Below are 18,965 nucleotides of genomic sequence, written 5' to 3' on the forward strand. Positions count from 1 at the left end.
AGGAGAGGGTGCCGGGGACCTGGGGTCTTTGGCTGGGGGGGGGAGCAGGGACCCCAGCCCAGAAGAAATGGGTAGAAACTGTGGAAAGCCATGTCTTGAAGATTCCCCCAGGCAGTGGTCCCCACTGTGCCCCAAAGGTCCAGGCGCCAGGAAGGCCTCACCACTTTGATGCTGGACAGACTAAAATGGTGGCAAAAGCTCTCTGAGCCTCAGCACCACTGTCTGAATGAAGGTTCTGATGCTGCAGAAAAGCCTGGAACTACCCTCTTCACATATGTGAACTCAGGCCAGAGGGAAATTGGGGTTCGCAAAAACCATCACAATAATGGTTAGTTGAGCTGACCTCTCCTATTTAATTATGGTTTATGATGTTTCAGCTGCTTCACCAGGTACCTCCTCTAATACCCACAGAGACTGGATGACTGTGGGCCTTGTGGCCAGCCAGCCCACTCTGCTGTGTGACCTTGGGCAAGTCACTTAACTCCTCTTTCTGCCTCATCTGCAACTGGAGCTGTGAAAAGCACCTGGTCTTCCCATCCTGGACGTGAGGGGCCTCCTGGGAGCTTCTTAGGAATTAACTTATCCGTTCCCAGACCCATAAGATGGGTTATCACATCCCAGGTGATGGGGGAGAGGACCAAGGCTGGAGTTTTTTAGAAGCCCATTGTTGGAGCCAGGGTTTGAGCCAGGTGGCTGCCGGAACTGCACTGTCGGCCACAGTTCCTACCTCTGTAGTGCAACAAGGGCCCTGCCATGAGGGTGCATCAGTGCCGCCCACATGGTAGGCCTGGTGCACCACCACTGTGCCAGCAAAGGTCACAGAGGAGGAATGGAGGGGCACAGTAGGCCAGGCAGGGGGCACTCCCGCTGGGATCCCCCACAGTGCTCTGCATTCTAAAGCAGCCAGGGCTCCTACAACATGAGGGTAGGGGCTACTCCCCAGGCAGGACCATGGCGCCAGGCCAGAGCCTTGTCAACAAGCCCTGGAAATGGAACTGGCTGCACCACAGGAGCTGCACGTCCGTGAGAGGAGTGGACTCTGTGTCCTTGACAGTCCTGTCTGCCCAGGGCCCTGGTAGGGTCCCAGACCCTGGGTGTTGCAGGCAGGCCCCGCGCCCTACAGGAAGAGCAATCTAGGCACAAATGACCTAATGACACACAAGAACTGCTGTGGGCAGAGGGGAAACTGAGGTAGAGAGGCACCTCAACAGGCAGTGCTAGGCTGGGCACATCCTGTCCAGAGCTTCATGGGGTGTGCCTGGGAGGAAGCTGGGGTGCACGGCACAGTGGGCAGTGAGTGGGCAAGGCCTGGCTGCGGCGAGCAGGGGACACGGATGTCGGCCCTACCCCTGCTCCTCGGATAAACAAGGGCAGCTGATGGGGCGGGCAGGACATCTGCTGTAAATATTTGACCCGACAGCAGAAGCAGGCGCACCGTGTCCCCAAAGATGGGGAGCGGTAGAGTCAGCAGTAAGTTGAAAGGAGGAGCGAGAAGGGAAGGGCCCCTAATGAATTGCAAATGACTGCCAGATGGGCCCAAACCCGCTCCATGCCAGCAGCCTCTTTGTCGCCAGCTCAGGGTGTGAGCTCAGTGGGGTGTGGGTGGGAGGGGCAGGAAGGGGGGAAGGAAGCAGATGTGGGGGCACAACGTGGGGCTCCCTTGGCCATGGGGTGTAGGGAACAAGGTGCTGACCTGGGCATGCCCTGTGAAGGCAGGGCATTTGGAGTCTGATGGATCCAGTTCCAGCCTTGGCTCCATCTCTCCACCAGCAGGGGAGACCTCAGGGCCTCAGTTTCCCCACCTGTTAATTGGGAACTGAGCCTGTGTTGCCCCTCCACACAGGGCTGCTGGGGGATGGCAGGGACATTGTCCAAAGAGCTTCACAAAGCATGCCTCCTTTGCAGAACGTCGTAAAATCCCCAGATGATGATAGCCAATTCTTCACATGCATTGCTTTATGTAATCTTCCCTACAGCCTGAAAATGATTCCCATTTCACAGCTGCAGGAACTGAGGCATGGAGGGGTGAGCCAGCCTGGTCCAGGCCAACAGGGGCTCAGCTGTAGGGGCAGCGCTCAAAGCTGGGAGCATCTGGTCTATCCTCAAGACCCTCTGGAAGGCAGCCCCACCAGGGCCCACCATGCAGTGGATGGGGCCCACTCTGGTCGCATCTCAGAGGCTTGGGAGATGAGAGCCCCAGGAGCATGCCAGCAATACTCTGTGTGGCATCTCCCAAGTGAGCCCCGCAGAGTACAGGCCTTGGGAGGTGCACAGCAGCAAAGGGTCTTAGGGACAAATACACTTGGGAACTGTTTTACCTGGGCCCTTCTGGGAGGTAGCTGAGCCTCGTTTGGGGGAGTGAAGCCCCTGAGAAGTACTGCAGTGAAGACATTGTTCTAACACAGTCTAGACCTGTGCTTGTCCTTGTTAAAATGTAGGTTCTGGTTCAGCGGACCTGCATTGCCCATAATCCCCTGGTGCTGATGCTGAGAGGCCCTGGTCAGGTGTTTATCCTCCATGTTTGACCACACAACCTTTTATATATCTGACAGCACTCAGCTCTTCACCTTTTCACCAACACAACCACCCACCACCTGTCTGTCCACCCATCTGTCCCTCCATCTGTCCACTGTCCCTTTCCCCTTCACTGTGTTCCGGCTACACAGCCCTCTCATGGTCCCTCACACGCAGCAGCACACCCTGCCTCAAGGCCTTTGCACATGCTTGGAAGGAAAGCTCTGTGCCCTGCTATCCACCAGGCTCCCTCTTGTCTCTCCTCAGTCCCCCTCATTTGCCCCCTCCTTACGTCACATACCACAGAGTTTATAGCTACTGCTGGTTGGCTGCCTCCTCTCCCTCCAGGCCACTGGCTGGCTCCAGAAGGGCCTGTGTCTGCTTTGCTCACAGCTATATCCCTAAGCCTCACACAGTACCTGGCACATAGTAGGCACTCAAAAAACAGCTGTCTAGCAGATGAGTGCCTTTGGCCAATAATAATAGCACTGACTGGGGAATTCTGTCTTAGAGCACTTGGTTCAGTAGCGAACTCATCTGGCCTGGTCAGAGCTGTTCCCCTGGGGCACTGATGGGCTGAGCATGATGTGGGATCAGAGCTTGCGAGGAATGGACTTGGGCTTCTGGGGGAGGTCTTGGCACGAAGGAGTAGGGTTTGCTGTTACCTTCAGGAATGGGATCACAAATGGGCGCAATGGAAAGTTGGTGGCCTCCTGGAGCTTGGAATGAAACTCCTCAATGGTCAGTGTAGAGTTCTGAGGGGAAAAAACCACCAGGCATCAGCCTGAGCCCCGTCCACCCAGCCCTCCTGGGGCAGCAGGCCCCAGGGCTGGGTATGGCCCCATGTCACCGTGTCCTTGCTCAGCAGACACACACCCTTTGAGGCCACGCTGCCCAGACTCACCACAAGCCCCAGCACAAGTGTGCGCACACGTTCCCCGATCTCTGGGGAGATGTCGCTGCCGAACTGCTGCAGGGTGGTGAGGAAGCGCTTGAGTTTGCTGAGCTGCCGCGCCCCGCAGGCTGGGGGCAGGTGTTGTGTGGACAGTGAGGCCGTGGACGAGGTGGCCGGGCCATTGCTGAAGCCATTGGGTGTGGATGGGGTGCCGTTGATGGCCGTTGGTGAGTGGCTGCTGCCGTTCATTACTGTAGGGGAAGAGGGAGGTATGAGGAGCACAGCAGAGAGCTGGAGTCCCCGAGAAGAGTCACAAGGAGGGGATGGGGGCACCAACACCCTTTACAGATGCGCAGACTGGGGCCTGAACAGGTGTAGCCTCGCCCCAGGTCCTCAGGGGGAAGGGCTGCTTGCTCAGGCCCTCCACACCCTGCGGGGGGAACTCCAGGCCCCTGTGCCTCCTGGCGTTCACCTACCTCTCAGCCATGCTGCTCAGTGTCTATTGCAGATGGGCAGAGGGGCTTCTCCACTATTAGGGGTCTGCTGGCCCACTTCAGCCCTTCTTGGGAGGGGCCACTCATCCACCCTGGGGGGCCGGTAACCCCACCTACATTACCACAGCCCTGAATGTGCCCACTCCCAAAGAGGTGCTGTTGCCCACACAAAGCCCCCAATGCCTGTGGCCAAGGCCCGGGTAGGGACACCCCAGGACAAGTGGGGTTGGAGCTTGGCAGGGGAGCCCTGCACTGGCTGCTGTGTGGCTGCTGTGTGGGCAGATATGTGCACACGGGCCCCAGGCTGTATGTGGAGGACAAGCAAGTTGTCTGAGGGGCCTACCGTGAGCACACTGCTGGGGCCCCAGGAGCAGTGCTGTTAGGTACCCAGGCCCTCCCACTGGGGCTATCGTCCTGGGGAGTCCCAGGACTGGCAGAGGCCAGGGGTGCTGTGAAATGGTCCTAGGGCAGGATGTCTTCCCTCACCCTTGGGTAACAGGGCCTTCAGAATGCAGTCTGGGGGAGCCCTCTGTGTCTGACCACTTGTATGCCTGTCCCCCAGCCTCAGAAACCCTAGTGGTGATCTCTAGGGTCTATAGAGAGGTTAGAGGTCACAGGCTTTCAGGGCCCTTGGTGATGGTGGAGGGGACCAAAAGTTGGGAGAACAGGATACCCCTGGGAGGCCTGAGGCTTGACTGCTAAACCTGGGGGCCTCTCACACCTTGTGTCCTCAGCTGCTACACAGGCGCCAGCTCCAGGCGGCTCACTTATGTTCTTACACTCAGCCCCTTGTACGCTCATCTGCCTGCTTCTTTGTCCTGCACGTATGGGCACTCTGGGCACAGGGGTTGGGAGTAGGCATCCTGCCTGAGGCCCAGAACTGGCTGAACTAGCCTAGATGTAGGTGAGACTTGGGGCCTGGCCCCATTCCTTCATATGCAAATAGCCCTTGGCCCAAACCAGGAGTGGAGCTTCTCCACTCCACAGGTACCTGGCCCCTCCACTCCAGGCTTCTGTGGCTTAGAGAACCAAAGTTATCCTTCCATCACTGGAAGGAGCCAGAAACGCTTAACCTTGATTGCTTTTATGTGTGGGTGATCGCTCATCAGTAACTGGCCCCCACTTGGCAGAAGTCTGGAAACCACTGAAGGCCAGGTTGACACAAGAACAGATGTGCTGCTTCCTTCCTGAGGAAGGACAGTTGGGCACAGGAACAGAGCCCAGCGCCCTGCTGCTGGGGCCCGAGACCTTCGCAGCACGGCTTCCCCTGCCCCAGGAGATGCAGCCACCATGCAAGCTGAAACCTGTTTGCCTCCCTGGTCTGGATGATCCTAGAAGCACTGTGTGGGCCCCAGCAGTGACACACCGGCTCTGGGACAGTCCCACAGGAGAGGCGCCTCTCCCAGACTATGCTCCTTGCTCTTGGATGAAGAGTAAACTCCAGACACAGGACGGGAAGAGGCCCTGCCCCTCACCCTGTCTGAGGCATCATCTAGAGGACGCTTAGACCAGAAGATCCCACTTTTGTGTTAATTTTCTGTCTCGCTGGAGAGCTCCAGCCAACCCCATGGTGGACACTGACACGCGCACACCCTGGTCAAGACGGATGACAGCCAGTGGCGGTCACTCCAGCCAGGTCAAGAGATAGCCCCTCGCCATGGAAGACCTCTCCGCAGTGGGGGACTCATTCCTTGTGGCAGAGTTGGGCTATCACCTGGGGTCTGGACCTTTCAGAGGCTTCTAAGATGCATGGCTGTCTACGCGGCCTGGGTCCCCACCCACGGCCCCTGGCCCAGCCTGGGCCTGGCCTCCCTGCAGCTCCCTTACCAGCCTGCCCTCGGTGCCTGGGTCCTCCTGGAGGCCTGCTTGCCCTCGCTGGCCTGTGCTCCCTCCCTCGGGCTGCCGGGCAGTCTCAGCAGCTTGCTAAAGAGATGCCGAAAATAACCCCAGCCACAAGTGCTTTCATTCCACAACAGGTGTGTTACTAAGTTAGACTGCACACGTGTCCCCGGCTGAAGTTTGGGGGCACACACTAGCACCCACGCAGCTCCCCCAGCCCCGGGCCTGGGTATGGGTCAGGCTGGGATGATGAACCAAAAACAGCTTCCACGCCAGCCCTCTCCTTGCTGCAGGGTGGCCCTGGGGCTGGGAATCGTGCAGCCCTGAGAGCACTGCAGCTCAGTGGACGGGCTGGACAAAAGAGCGAGGCCAGGCATCACAGAACAACGGCAAGGAGCATCGCGTGCCACAGGACATGAATACCACACAATTGTTATGTCACCTCTTCTTGGAGCACAGAGCTACTCAGCAGCCATGCCTGGGCTGTGCAGCCCAGCTGGCTTGCAGCAGGAACCTGACCTGACACTGGCTGGCAAATACTCTGAGCGTCGCTCCTTGAAAACTTCCCATTATGGACATTGGATGTGGCCTGAGCACTTTGCCAGAAAGGTCCACTAGTGACTAAGTGCCCACTGAGCATCCAGTGTGTGCCACACATCCTGCCGACTCCACTAATGGCGTCTGATGACTTCTAGGTCGGGAAACCAAGGCACAGATGGTGGTACCTGCCCAAGTTCACTTGACTGGGAAGAGGAGGAGCTGGAATTCGACCCAGGCTGGTATCTGCCCTTGAGATGCTGAGCTATGAACTTGCACTGACATTCTACCCTTTTACAACTCCGGGATCTGCCATATTCACCCTGTTTGTGGATTGGGGAAAAGGAACACAGAGAGGGTGTCCACCTGCCTAAGGTCACACAGCTCGTGAGGAACAGGGCTGGGCTGTGATTGGGGGTTTGAGAACTCTGACTGCTCTTCTCTCCTGGGCCTGTCCCTTGGACCTCTGCTTAGGCCTCACCGACATGCAGATGCAATGGTGGGCTGTTCAGGCAAGTGGGGCCAGAGGCACAGCCTTCTCAGGGCAGAAGGTGCAGGTGAGAACCTCCTGTGAGGCCTGTGGTTTTTGTTATTTTACTTACAAAGACAGACCATAGACCATTTTAAGCAGCCATGAAAACGGCCATGGGGCAGAGACATCGCAGGCCCATCCTCTCGATCTGTAAGCAAAATAAGAAAAACACTCTGTGAAGAAAGGGGCCATGGGCAGGTGGCTCTGCCCCGTGGGGTGTCTGCAATTGGGCCCACCCTTCTCTGCTTCTTGACAGCAGTTTTGGGGATCAGGACTGTCACCACCTTGGGTCAGTCATTCCCTTCTTTGGGCCTCAGTTTTCTCTGTAAAATGATGAAGCTGGATGGTGGAATCTCTTAGAGACATTTCTGGCAGGACCTTCTAGGGGTCTATAAGAGGTTTGGCACCTCCATCTGCATGGGTGGGACATCCTGATTCTTAGAAAGCTCTCTTCCTGGAAGGCACCTGGTGACCCCACTCAGCACCATCCTCAAGGGGCCTGGAGCCTGAACTGACTCCTGAATCAGGGCTTGGGGTCTTCATTGACAGACAACCCAGGGGTGGTTCCAAAATGAGCTGCCAGGAGGGGAGAAAGCACCAAACAGGAAGGGAGATTTGATGTATCTGAGCTGGAGTTAGTGAGAGGAAGCTGCAAGAAGACAAACTGTCTTGCCCTAATCAGAGAGTGAGCCCCTTGTCAAAGGGGGTAATCAAGGGAAGAATGGAGTATTAGCCCTTTGGGGGTCCTCCCAGCTGTAGAGTAGCTCCGTACATTCCCCCAGACTTCTCTTAGTCCTCCTGTGCACCTTCCTGGCCACAGGACAGCTTCAACTCCAAAACGAATCTGTGCCCAGAGCAGTCACTGGGCAAGAAAACCACAGCCTGGTTCAAGGTCAGCCTCTGGTCAGCTTAGCTCACAGGCTGGTCCCGGAAAAGCTGAGGAGGCTCTTGGCAGGGATCCGTGGCTGAGTGCAAGGGCGTCTTCTATTTGGGCTGCCACCAGCCAGGTGCAGGACGTGGTTAACCACCCCACTTTCAGGGAATTCCTCGGTAGGGAAAAAGTCTGAGGCCACCTTGGAGGTGGCCTGACACTCAGATAGATGGTCCCAGCAGCCCGATGAAACTAAAGCATTGGCTTAGAAAAGAACGACTTGTCTCTTATGACCTCTGTGCTCTAAATAGAGCTAGGACCTTGAATCCAGGAGTACGAGCCCGCAATGGTGGGGGTGCGTGGGGATGCAAAGGGTATGAGGGGAGGACCTAGAGCCACACACAGGCTTGCTGCCCGCACGCACATCTGTTCACAGGCCTCATCAAACACAGTGTCAACTGACCCTAGCCCTGTCCCCAACCTGGAACATCTGGCCCCCAGACCATGGCTTTCTGGAACACGGGCTCCTGGACCAAGAAGAAAAGTAGGCTGAGGGAGACACAAGCGCCTGTCAGGGTTGGAGACCCAGCTCGGACCCTTGGCCTGACTGCCAAGTAGCTGCTGGTTTCTTCTGCTTGGAGTGAACACAAGCTGGGTTGTTACTTTAGGTGGGGGCCTGCGGTCTTTTCTCTTGGGAGCTGCTGCCGCCCAGTCATGAGCAATTCATTCCTCTTCCTCCCTGGCTGAGGTACAGGCTGTGAAGTTCAACATAGCTCGTGCCTCCTCTCTGCCTGTGGGGCCCTGACAGGGTGGCAACTATAGAGTGGACAGAGATGCTGCCTACGATTCAGTCAGAGGTGAGGACTGACTCTTCTGAAAGAGAGGGTGGAATGGCCAGGCGGCCACAGTGGCCTTGCAAGAATGTGTGTGGGAGAAAGCCCAGCCTCTGGCCCCTTCTGGGGTGGCTGATACAGGCAGACAAGAACCCTTGGGCTGAGAGTGGTGGATGAGCGCCCTGCTGCCTGGGGCCCTGTCCTGGTGCAGGAGGCAGGGCCAAGACCTGCTCCAGTCTCTGTGATGCATGGAGACCTCGGCCCAGACCTGGTAAAAATGGGGAGCTGGTGCCTTCTCTGACAGGTGAAGGTGCAGAGAAGGGTTTTTGGTCACTAAGCTCCTACTGTGTGCTGGGATTTCTGTGCTTCCGGGCTGCCACATGTGGAATCAGGTGGTATCACCCCATTTGTCAAGCTGAGGCTCAGAGAGGCCAGGCGACTAGCTTAAGCCAACATCCTACAAACAAGGGGCTGAGCCTGAGCCCACAAGCCAATGCCATTTTTCCTGAGGGAGGTTGGTCCATGACAAAGCTGGGGCTGTCCTTGGGTGGCAGAACCAGCTTCCTTTATGTGCAGGCATAAAGACATCCAGGCCTGGTCCTGCGGCCCACCCCAGGCTCTGTGCCCTGGCTAGAGGCAACAGCTCTTCCTTCCCAGCCCAGTGGGAACTAGGAGCCCCAGGCTAAGGAGTCTGAGGCTCCTGTCTCCCCAGGAAAAGTTTCATTTGGGTTTCAAAGCCTGGGGAAAGGTTCCCAGGGTGGGGTTTCTGGCCTCTGAACATAGGGGAGGGGTGGCCCATGGATTCTCTCCACTGCCCACCAGAAACCCTTAGAACACACTGCTAAGCCCCTGGCCTTGGGGTCAGGGGACACCATCCCCACACTGGCCCAAGCCCAAGGGTTTCCTTCCCAACTGTTCAGCACCCAAATTCACTGAGTCCCCAACTTCTCTGACTCTACGGAACAGGACCCAGCAGTGGCTGTGGGCTTCAGAGATCCCAGAGCTGCTGTGAGTGCCGAGATGCTTGACCTGGACTTACCCTGGGCTGGCGAGACACTGCCCGAGGGTCTGTTCTACCCACCCTGCTGCTGGTAGCTGAGGCCCTGCTAACTCCAGTTTCTGGCTGACCTGCTGAGGCCTGGCTGCAGAGCCCCTGGTGTATCTGAGCCGACACGGAGCTCCTTGAAGGCCACCTCCGATGGGCTTTCTGGCAGGGTGCAGGCCTGACTGAACTCACCTGTGCTCTGGTAACCTGCTGTCTGACTGGTCTGAGTTGCACATACAGCTGACTTTGACGGGACACTCACGATGTGCTGGCCACTGGGTGAGAGCTTCTGTTAACTCACTTGTATTCACAGTAGCTGGGTGAGGCGGGGCTATGGCCAGCCTTGCTTTTTAGATGAGAAATGCCAGGCCCAGAGAGGTTAAGTAGCTAGCCCAAGGGCACGCACACCTACCGAGTAGAAGAGCTGGGATATGGACCTCAGCTTGGGCTCTGAGCTGAGATGAGATCCTCCTTCTCAAGAGCTTCTTGGGGAGTGTTTAAGGGTTTAGGGTGGAGGGGCCATAGTACTGGCTCTACTTGCATGAACAGGGTTTGGTGCCTCAGACAACTTGAGGGGTCTCGGAGGCACCTCTCCGCTCTGCCCAGCCCTGGAGTTACTCACTTGTGTGGGGCGTGAAGGAGGGGTGCCGCGTGGTGCCCTGGGTTGCAGAGGATGGAGGGGGCGGCATGCTGGGGGGTGTGGACCGGGGCTGTGTCTTCACCTCAGCAGGGGAGTCGGGCATCGCTGCAGCCTTCTTCTCCTTCTTGTCCGCTGCTGTGGGGAAGGTTGGGGGAGGAGAGAAGAGGAAGCCAGTGAAGCAGGTTGAGAGGGAAGGGGACCAGCACCCCCAACCTAGTGCCTGGTCAACGCCGCTCCCCCCGCCCCAGCAGCTGGGTTTGGGCCAGTGGGGAACACCCAGCTGGACCCAAGGTGGTGGCTCCTGTCTCTGTCCACAAAGCCAGGTCCAGTCCCAGGGCCTGGCCAATTGCAGATAAGCCCCAACTGTGTTCACAGGTGGCTGACATTCTAGCCACCTGGGCCAGAGGGTGGGCTGGGGTCAGTCCATTCAGGTAGGCTGGAGGGTGTAGCTGCAAGAGGCCTGAGCTGTCCAGAACAAGGCTGAGGGCTGCATAGGGCTGTCAAGGGGCACATTCTTTTCCTGATACATGAAGAGGCGCAGCCCCTACTGCCCTGAGCTCATCTTGCTAACCCCGTGGGGGTCTCACTCAGGACTGGGGACCTGGTGGGGCAGAACCACTGTCAGATGCAACCCCCCTTAGCAGTCTCTCTGTGACCGCAGTTCTTGTCCCCTCTGCTCTCCCCCTGCATTCTCCCTCCTAGAGGCCCCCCCACGAGTGGGGGGTGTGAGACACACAGACACACATGAGTGTCTGGGGTGGCCTGCCTTTGGGGATGGTGATTAATAATGCTAACAAATGGCACTTACCATTATTTCATGCCCAATACTGTGCAAATTTCCCCACATCTGCCCCTACCTCCCTCTCCAGAGTGGAGATGCCCACCCATCTGCAGCACCGGGAAGGGGCTCTCACAGTTCTCCTCACTGCAGGGCCCCATGGGGTGGGAGCAAAGCCCTCCTTGCTGGGACCCATGCAGGGGAAGCAGCCAGAGTCAGCAGCCACCCAGCCTCACAGCACCTGCTGTCCACTCAGCTGCAATTGCTGGCCTCCCTCCCGCTGGGCGCCCTGTCCCTCCCCCACAGCCTGCCTGTCAGGAGTCTGACGGCCAGGCGCACATGCATCACAGCTGTGGGGTCCATCAACACCAGGGCTGGCTGCAGGGCCAGTGGCCAATCCCTGGTGACAACCAAAGAAGGTAAGCATGGCTAGCCGCCATGGACCTTGGGCCACCCCATGGGTGCAGGCTGTCCTGGCCAGCCCTTCATCTGACCAGGTCACCCCAGGGCAGGCAGTCCCACCAGCACACTTGGAAGGGTGTTTCAGATGCCAGGCTGGGCCACAGGATGAAGGGCCTGTTCCGACTTTCCAAAGCCTTTCCACACTGGGGCTTGTCTGGAGCCCCAGAGATCAAACAGACCAGAAAGGCAGATAAAGGAAAACCCCACCTGGGAGGGGCAGGGGCACCCTGCCAGGGCCACCTCAGTGAACTGGCACTCCTTACTCGCGCTTGGTTTAACAGCCTCACGGGCAGCGAGAGGCAAAGGAAGGGGCCAGGTGGGACCAACTTGACATGTTCACAGCCCTTGAGAGACGGACGGGCTTTGGACACAGTCATCCCATAATGCCTGCTGGGGCCCAGCGACCTCCTTTGGCAGAAAAAGAGATGGAGACAGGCCTGAGGCCACTGCTCACTTAGGAGAGGATGCAGGTCCTGCTCTTGGCCCTGGAAAGCCATCGCTCCCTTCATTCTCACCCAAGCCCTGTTTATAGGCACTGAGCACGCAGGGCACAGAGTAAGTGAGGGGCATGCCGGCAGTCACGTGGGTCTGCGGGTTTCGAGGTGCCAGCTGTCTCCAACAGGCACCCTTCTCGCTGCATGAGAGGTGTCAGGTCTGGGATTCAAACCCCAGCTGATTGAGGCTGCAGGGGGAGGCCCTGGGGTTTGAGTGTGGTGGGACCACAGGTGCACCCTGGGACCTCATGAGTCTTTCTTGAATCTTGTTTGAGTCCCAGCTCTATTGCCTCCTGGCTATGTGACCTGGGGCAAGTCACCGCACCTCTCTGAGGCTCTCTACTCCTGGCATACAGGGGGAAAGGCCGAGCACCTTCCGCCGGGCAGGTGGGAGGTTAGATGAGACAACCAGGTGACTGGCCAGCACACTTGAGCACTCAGTGAAATCCAGCCAAGGTTTATAGGGCAGCTCACGTGTTGCGACCCTGCCCTTGAGGCTGCCCTCAGCACAGACACTGCCCCAGAGGGCAGACAATGATGAGGGCCCTCGGGGAGGGGCAGAGGTGGTGTGGAGACGGTGAGGAACAGCACTTGTGGTCAAGGAACTGAGAACACAAAGGCCAGAGGCGAGGATGTTCAGGGCTCTAGCTGTGCAGGAGAATCGGGAAGGAAGGTCAGCTGGGGCCAGGCTGGTGAGGGAGAACTGAATGTGTGGCAGCGGGAGTCACTGAAGGCTCTGCACGGCAGAAGGAGCAGGTCTGGGGTGTGCACATCGTTCGTCTGGCCTAAATCCCTTTGGCAGCTTCCATGTACATGGGGCTTCACCAGGCCTTACCAGGCTTGTGTGGCCTGAGGGCAAAGCAGGTGCCTCTCTAGGCTCTAAGGAGCCACCAGACAGGGGTAGCCCCATTCTCCAGGTCCTGGCTTCCTGCCCCGCCCCCTTCAAGGCCTCATACTGGGAGAGCCAAGGCTTCCCCAGGGGACCCCAGACCCACCGGGAGGCTCAGACCCCTGGCAGCTCTCACGAGACCTTTCTGCCCAAGGTAGCCAGGAGGGACTTTGTGCCCCATAAGCCAGTGAGAGCAGAAGCTGGCCCAGGCATGGGGCAATGTGAGAGTGCAGGGGAGGGGTCGTACTCTTGGATGCTGGGTGTCAGTGAGGGGTACAGTTGCCGCTTCCCACCAAGGTGGCTGAGGGAGCCAGCACAAGCTGGCTCAGCTGGCAGAGCTCCCAGCAAGTGCAGACCACTGCCCGGAAAACCCGGGTGAGCCCCATGAGGTACTCTTTCTCTCCCCATTCTTGGTTCCCCAATCCTCCAGCACCCACTCTTAGGTGTCCTCAGACCCAGGTGGAGCTGGGCTCATGCCATGCACATTCACACAGTAGCTTGCTGAATCCTCACAGCCTCCCCAGAAGGCTCGGGCAGGCCCTCCTGGTCACCTGCCTGTGAGGGGCAGACCAGGCCTGCCTGGTCCACCAGAACACCGAGCTTGCACTGTCCCCTCTGTGCCCACCCAGGCCTCAAGTTCCCTGGCTTCAATTCTGGGGTCAGCTGGGGGCTCTCAGTACCCACAGACCCTCTACCCAATAGTGGGGGTCCCCATGAACATGCCCCCTTTCTAGAGGGCCCTGATTCGGCAGGTGTGGGGCAGGGCCCAGGCAGCTGGACATTTGTCTTTCTTATAAGATGAACATATAACAGCTGCCTCCATGAAGGGCTCACCAGGTGCTCCCCACACATCAGTTTGCCCACCCCTCAGGTCAGGAAAAGTGAGGCAACCCCCAGAACTGGCTTGTATTAGGAACTCCATATTCCAACGGCTGGACTCACTGCACCTTCAGAGTAGGAGGCAGGTCCCGTCCATTATCACGCCCATTTTATAGCTGGGGAAACAGGCTCAGAGAGGGAAAGGGACTTGTTCAGGGTCTCAGAGCCGGAAGGACAGCAGGTCCTGAGCCTCAGGCGTCCACAGCCCCTCAAGCTCCCTGTGCACCACAGTCACCGGGGAGATCAGAGAGTTCAACTGCCAAAGCAGCCAGGCTCAGACCCAGCGCTGCTCAGGATGCCACATGGGCTGACTAGAACATGGAAAGGGCAGCTGCCTGGGGCCTGGCGTGGGAGGCAGGAGGCCACCATTGCTCTGAGTCAGTGGGTGATGCTCCATGTACCCCGACTCTGGGCAGGTGAGTGTGAGGACCATCTTCCCAAGTCCACGGGGCCCTCTCTGGATCTCAGAGCGCCCAGGAAAGAAGAAATAAGAGACAGCTACCAGCATCCCCGCGCCTCTCCTAGCCTGTCAGCAGCAAGGGGGCAAAGCCAATGCTGGTGACAGCCCCAGGACCCTGCTGACATGGGCACCCTGGTTCTTTCTTTCTAAATGTCCCATCAGGCCCAGCTTTGCAAGTGCAGAAGCCTGCTTAGTGAAATGAGGGCCTAACCTCACAGGAGCTCAGAGGCTTGTCACCTGACACTGTGGGTCCCATTAGCCCTCCTGGGGCCCCACGTGGTGTCACAGCCAGAGGACAGTAGCCCTGTACCAATACAGGGGGTCATAACTCTGGGAGTGCCGGACCCCTTACCCTGTGGTCCTGGCTCAGAGGTGAGCAGTAGGGAGGCCAGGGACACCCAGCACCAGGGAGCCCCAGAGCATATGGAAAGGAATATTTGTTATGTGGCGAGACTGGCCAGCTGATTTGTGTAGCCTTCCCACAAACCCTCGGAGGCAGAAGGTGCTCCTCTCCATCTTACAGATGGGGAAACTGAGGCACAGAGAGGCTCAGAGACCTTCCTAGCTTAGAGCCGAGAAGGGGCTGGATGTGGACCTAGTGTCTCACCCATCTACCCACAAGGCATGCTGCTCAAGGTGCCTTTCTTCCAACTGTCTGTCCCCCTACGGAGGCTTTCTTTGTTGTCTTTCCCACCACGGATGCACAGAGATGGGGGACTGCTGAGTGGTGTTTTGATCTCCGTCTGAGTGTGTAGGAGCCAATTCACAACATCCTAGGGAATGAGAGGGCAGGGGGTGGGCAGAGGCGCCCTGTCCTCTCCAGCCCCTGGGATCTGGGCTTCCTCCTCCAGCCGCATTGTCAGAGCTCCCTACCCCCTGCCCTGCTCCCAGCACTAAGGAACATTCCCAGACCCCATGCTCCCAGGGCCCGTGGGACACCCTGTCTTTCCCAGACAGCATAGCCACTTCCCAGCTAAATGTCACTAATCCACTGACAGAGGAAGCAGTGCTCCAAGGCCAGGCGGAGTCGGTGGGAAAGAACACGGAATGTGCCGGAACAAGCCACCCCATCCATCACTGTCGGTGTCCGCCTGTGGTTCCCAGCCCGCCATGCCCGGCTGAGAACTGGCCGCAGCCCAGTGCTCCCAGCCCTGGGGTTCTGGAACCCTCTGCGGGAGGAGGACCTGCTAGCATCAGCACAGCTATCCTCCCGGCTTTGCCCTCCTCGAATCCACACTGCTGCTGAGATAACAAGCTGGTGCTTTGATCTTTTATAGTCTGATTTCTGCTGCTACCTCATCTGACTCTTACAAAAGTGGTGAGATACAGGAAGGTGGCAGGTAATGACAGGTAATAACAACTAATCTCAGCTTTTGCTGCCTCAGGCCCTTTGCACAGGTACTGACAGGTAACAAAGCTAGGGCCCTGACCTAAGCACCCTGCATAAACCACTTCATCCTGCCCCAGGCCTGTGAGGTGAGCAGCTGAGGAAACTGAGGTACAGGGTGAAGAAGACTTGAAGCCAGGCTGTCTGGCCCCAGATGCCACTCTTTCTGTGGGGTCCTGGGACACGATCCCATGTAGAAACTGAGTAGGCGCTGCTCCTGGGGCCTGGCTGTGCTGGGGTAGACGCAGCTCCACCCCAGGCCGCTTTCTAGGAGCTGATGGGCAGACAGGGGTTCCTGAGACCCGTGGGAGTGTGAGGGGGGAGCCCTGAAGGTTTTAGCCTCTCTCAAGTCCCCAGCATCCTGAAGAGGCTAGCCTCAGAAGTATGAGCAGACACCTTTCCCGGGGCCTCCAGGCAGGAAGCAAGCTTGGTGTGGGACCCCGCACCCGAAGAAGGACGCTGTGCCTCAGTTTCCCCCTCTGTAAACCGGCTGGATGTAGGGCTTGGCAGGGCCTCTGGGCGCTCTGCCCCCAGTCTCAGTTTCCACCTCTGCAAGTGGGGTGAGGAGAGAGCACGGAACGTGCACAGGACAGCCGCTGACGGTCTCGGTGACGGATGGCGGCGAGGACAACAGGGAACCAAAGTTGGAACAGTCGCCCCGTTATTTTCCTTTTACATCTTGCACAGAGTGCATCTTCCTTGTAGGGAAGGTGCAGATGAGCAGAAGGAAGGGAAGCCCCTCTGTGAGGTTGTCTGGCCAAGACCACCCTCACCATGCTCTCTACAAATAGGCGACACTGACCAGCCTGTACCCACATCCCCACCATCTCCTGAGAGGTAAGGGCTCTGCAGGTGGGTGGGGAGCAGAGCTGGGAACTGGGCCCCAGTCTCTGAATTCCCAGCTTCTGCCTCAGTGGGCAGTGGGCCACTCCCCTGAAACTCCTGCCAAGGGAAATCCTTCTGTTAGACTTTCTTGGGAACCAGAGTGGTAAGCGCGCTCCCTCTAAGGCACAGTCCTAGACAAGTAAAGGCCTTGCACCTCAGCCAATGCCCTGAGAGCCCACAGGGTCCTTTGTGACTGGCTGTCCCCTCTGCCCTCATCCCCTGCACTCCCCCCATCGCATGCTTAGCTGCTTCTGCCTCAGGTCTTTGCACTGGCTGTTCCCTCTGCGAAGTGTTCCTTCCCCGACACCTGGAGGTCTGCTTGCATCCACCATGTCTTTGCCCAAATGCAAAACTGAGAGTCCGAGACAGTACCAGGCATACAGTAGGTGCTCAATAAATACTTGTTGAATTATGACCAAGGGAACCCAGGGAGATAGCCCATCAATGCAAGATTGTTCCACACTTCCTGACCCCACAGCCTTCCTTTTGGCAGATGTGAGAACTGACCCCTCTCCCTGAAAGTCCGTCCCTAAACACTGCCACCTCCCCACGTGCCTTCTCTTATGACAAAGTCCTGATCCAGGTGGGTGTCAGGGGTGGGGTCAGGGGTTCCTCCAAGACTGCAGCTCAACAAGGCTGCCTGGCTCAGAGTTCCAACTCCTCAACATGCAGTGCCCGCCGGGATTTTCACTGGCTTGCTCCTTCACTCCCTCCCTCCCTCAGAGACCTCCTGTTACAATGGCCCTCGACCCTCTCAGGCCCACAGCCCTCTGCTAATTACAAATAACCCTGACCCCTGTAAGTCCATCACCAAACTCATGGGAAAGACAGGAAATGTGAGTGTGTTTGAGGGGAAATCAAGCCCAGACGTGCACAGAGGCTACACGCGTGTCAGGGAGTCTCTCGCAGGCGGGACAGGGCGGGCTACACTGCCAGTTCACAGGCAGGCCCTTCGCCAGAGCGTCCGGAATTCAAGATGCAAAGGGGGTGTGGGACAGAGTGGGGGCCAGGTCTCTCTCACAGAGGAGGGGGGGAGCTTGAGCCTCCAAACCTTTGCTTAGGCCCCGAAAATGCCTTCCCTCCTCCCCATAAGGCCTTCCTGTGGGGAGGGTGGGGGCTTCCCTCCTGGACCCCGGGGGTCTCAAGTAAGCCCAGTGATCTCCCCACTGAGAGCAAACTTCCTGGTGGGAGTGGGACACCCCGACTCTTCCGGACCCTCGTGATGGGAATACATGGAGGGAAAAGTTAGGCTGCAGCCCCCAGGCAGCAGCCGCGTCACAGAGGTTCCGAAAACAGATGGCAGGGGGCTCCCAGGCTGGGGTGGCGGTGAAGGGGTGCGGGGGGCTGCTGTGTTCAGGATAAACCCAAGACATTAGCGGCCCCCACTCCAGATTGATGGGTGTGACCAAGAGGGACCCACCCCCACCCCCCAAGGCCAATGTCAGGGGGACACTCATTTTTGATCGCTGGCAAAGCAGGGGATTTGGGGGTGGTGCAGCCTAATGAGTCCCAGGCACTGGAACTTGAATTACTTCCCACATCTGGTTTCTGTTAAGGCCTCTGCCACCCAATGAATAAGTAATAATATAAAAACACAAGGATTAGTATTTTCCCTAACATTGGCCCAGCGCACCCAGCCCTTCCCAGTCTTTAGGGCCTGACCGGGGTAGGCTATTCCTCTGCCTGCCACTGCCCTTCCCACAGTGCTCAGCCACCCTGGGCTGTCTGGCCCCAGGGACCCCGACCCCTAGGTCTGTGGGTGATGACTGTGAGGGATGCTGGTAACCATGGCAACAGTGTGGGGCCAGGAGTCAGGAAATCAGGGTTCCCATCCTTCTCTGTGACCAACTACTGTGAACTCGGGGAAATTAACCCAGCTTGCCCCTGAGCCTCAGTTTACCCATCGGTAAAAGGGGGCTCATAACTCCTGCTTCTGGGGGTGGTGGTGGTCTTAGAAAAGGAACCCAGAAGGGCTTCGGGAACTGGAAACCACCTGGCTCCCGTTCTTGGAGGCGGGTTCTGGCTGGCCTTCATCCTCACCCCTCTCAGTCTCTCAGCGGCTTTTCTCCTTTGGGCCTGAGTTTTCTCACCTGTAGAATGGGGATGAGAACAGACCCCACCCCACAAAGCAAAGGCGGGCAAACCCTGCTAATCCACAGGAAGCATCCAGCACACGTGGGGCACAGAAGAGCACCTGCTGCGGGGTCCCAGAAGGAGGGGCCTGTCCTCAGCATTTGAGCTCAGCTGCGATTTTGAATAGTCTCTCTTTTGCCAAGAGCTGTTTCTGTGCCCTGGCTCTGAAACCCCTGTCTCGTTCAACTCTCCTGACAAAGTCCTGAGGGTTAGGGCCCGGAGTTAGAAATAGGGAAACCAAGGCACACATTAGTGGCGTCACCTGCCCAGGCACATGACCATCACACAGCAGAGCCCACAATGTGTGTCTAGCTCTGAGGGGGCACTCCCAGCTGGCCGGTGGCACAGCTTGCCTCTCACTGTGGATGTGCTCAGTGCCTGCCCAGAGGGGTGGCAGT

At 57.8% G+C, this 18,965-nt stretch overlaps 1 protein-coding gene across 7 annotated transcripts in view; it reads right to left on the minus strand.

The window, feature by feature from the left end:
• The window catches only part of CBFA2T3 (CBFA2/RUNX1 partner transcriptional co-repressor 3), a 90,106-nt gene that overhangs the window by 11,916 nt on the left and 59,225 nt on the right, over window positions 1-18,965 (minus strand). For 3 of the 7 annotated variants that reach the window (XM_045191727.3, XM_045191730.3, XM_024555949.4), the window contains exons 2-5: window positions 10,183-10,332; window positions 6,882-6,959; window positions 3,419-3,660; window positions 3,180-3,269 (exon numbers count right to left, since the gene is read on the minus strand). In XM_045191727.3, coding sequence (XP_045047662.2) covers window positions 3,180-3,269; window positions 3,419-3,660; window positions 6,882-6,959; window positions 10,183-10,332 — 560 coding nt within the window. Of the gene's footprint in view, window positions 1-3,179; window positions 3,270-3,418; window positions 3,661-6,881; window positions 6,960-10,182; window positions 10,336-18,965 lie in introns of all 7 variants that reach the window. The other 4 variants (XM_045191726.3, XM_045191729.3, XM_045191731.3 and 1 more) reach the window with 2 other exon arrangements.

Source organism: Desmodus rotundus, chromosome 12, assembly GCF_022682495.2.
Source record: "Desmodus rotundus isolate HL8 chromosome 12, HLdesRot8A.1, whole genome shotgun sequence".
NCBI classification, from domain to species: Eukaryota; Metazoa; Chordata; class Mammalia; order Chiroptera; family Phyllostomidae; genus Desmodus; species Desmodus rotundus.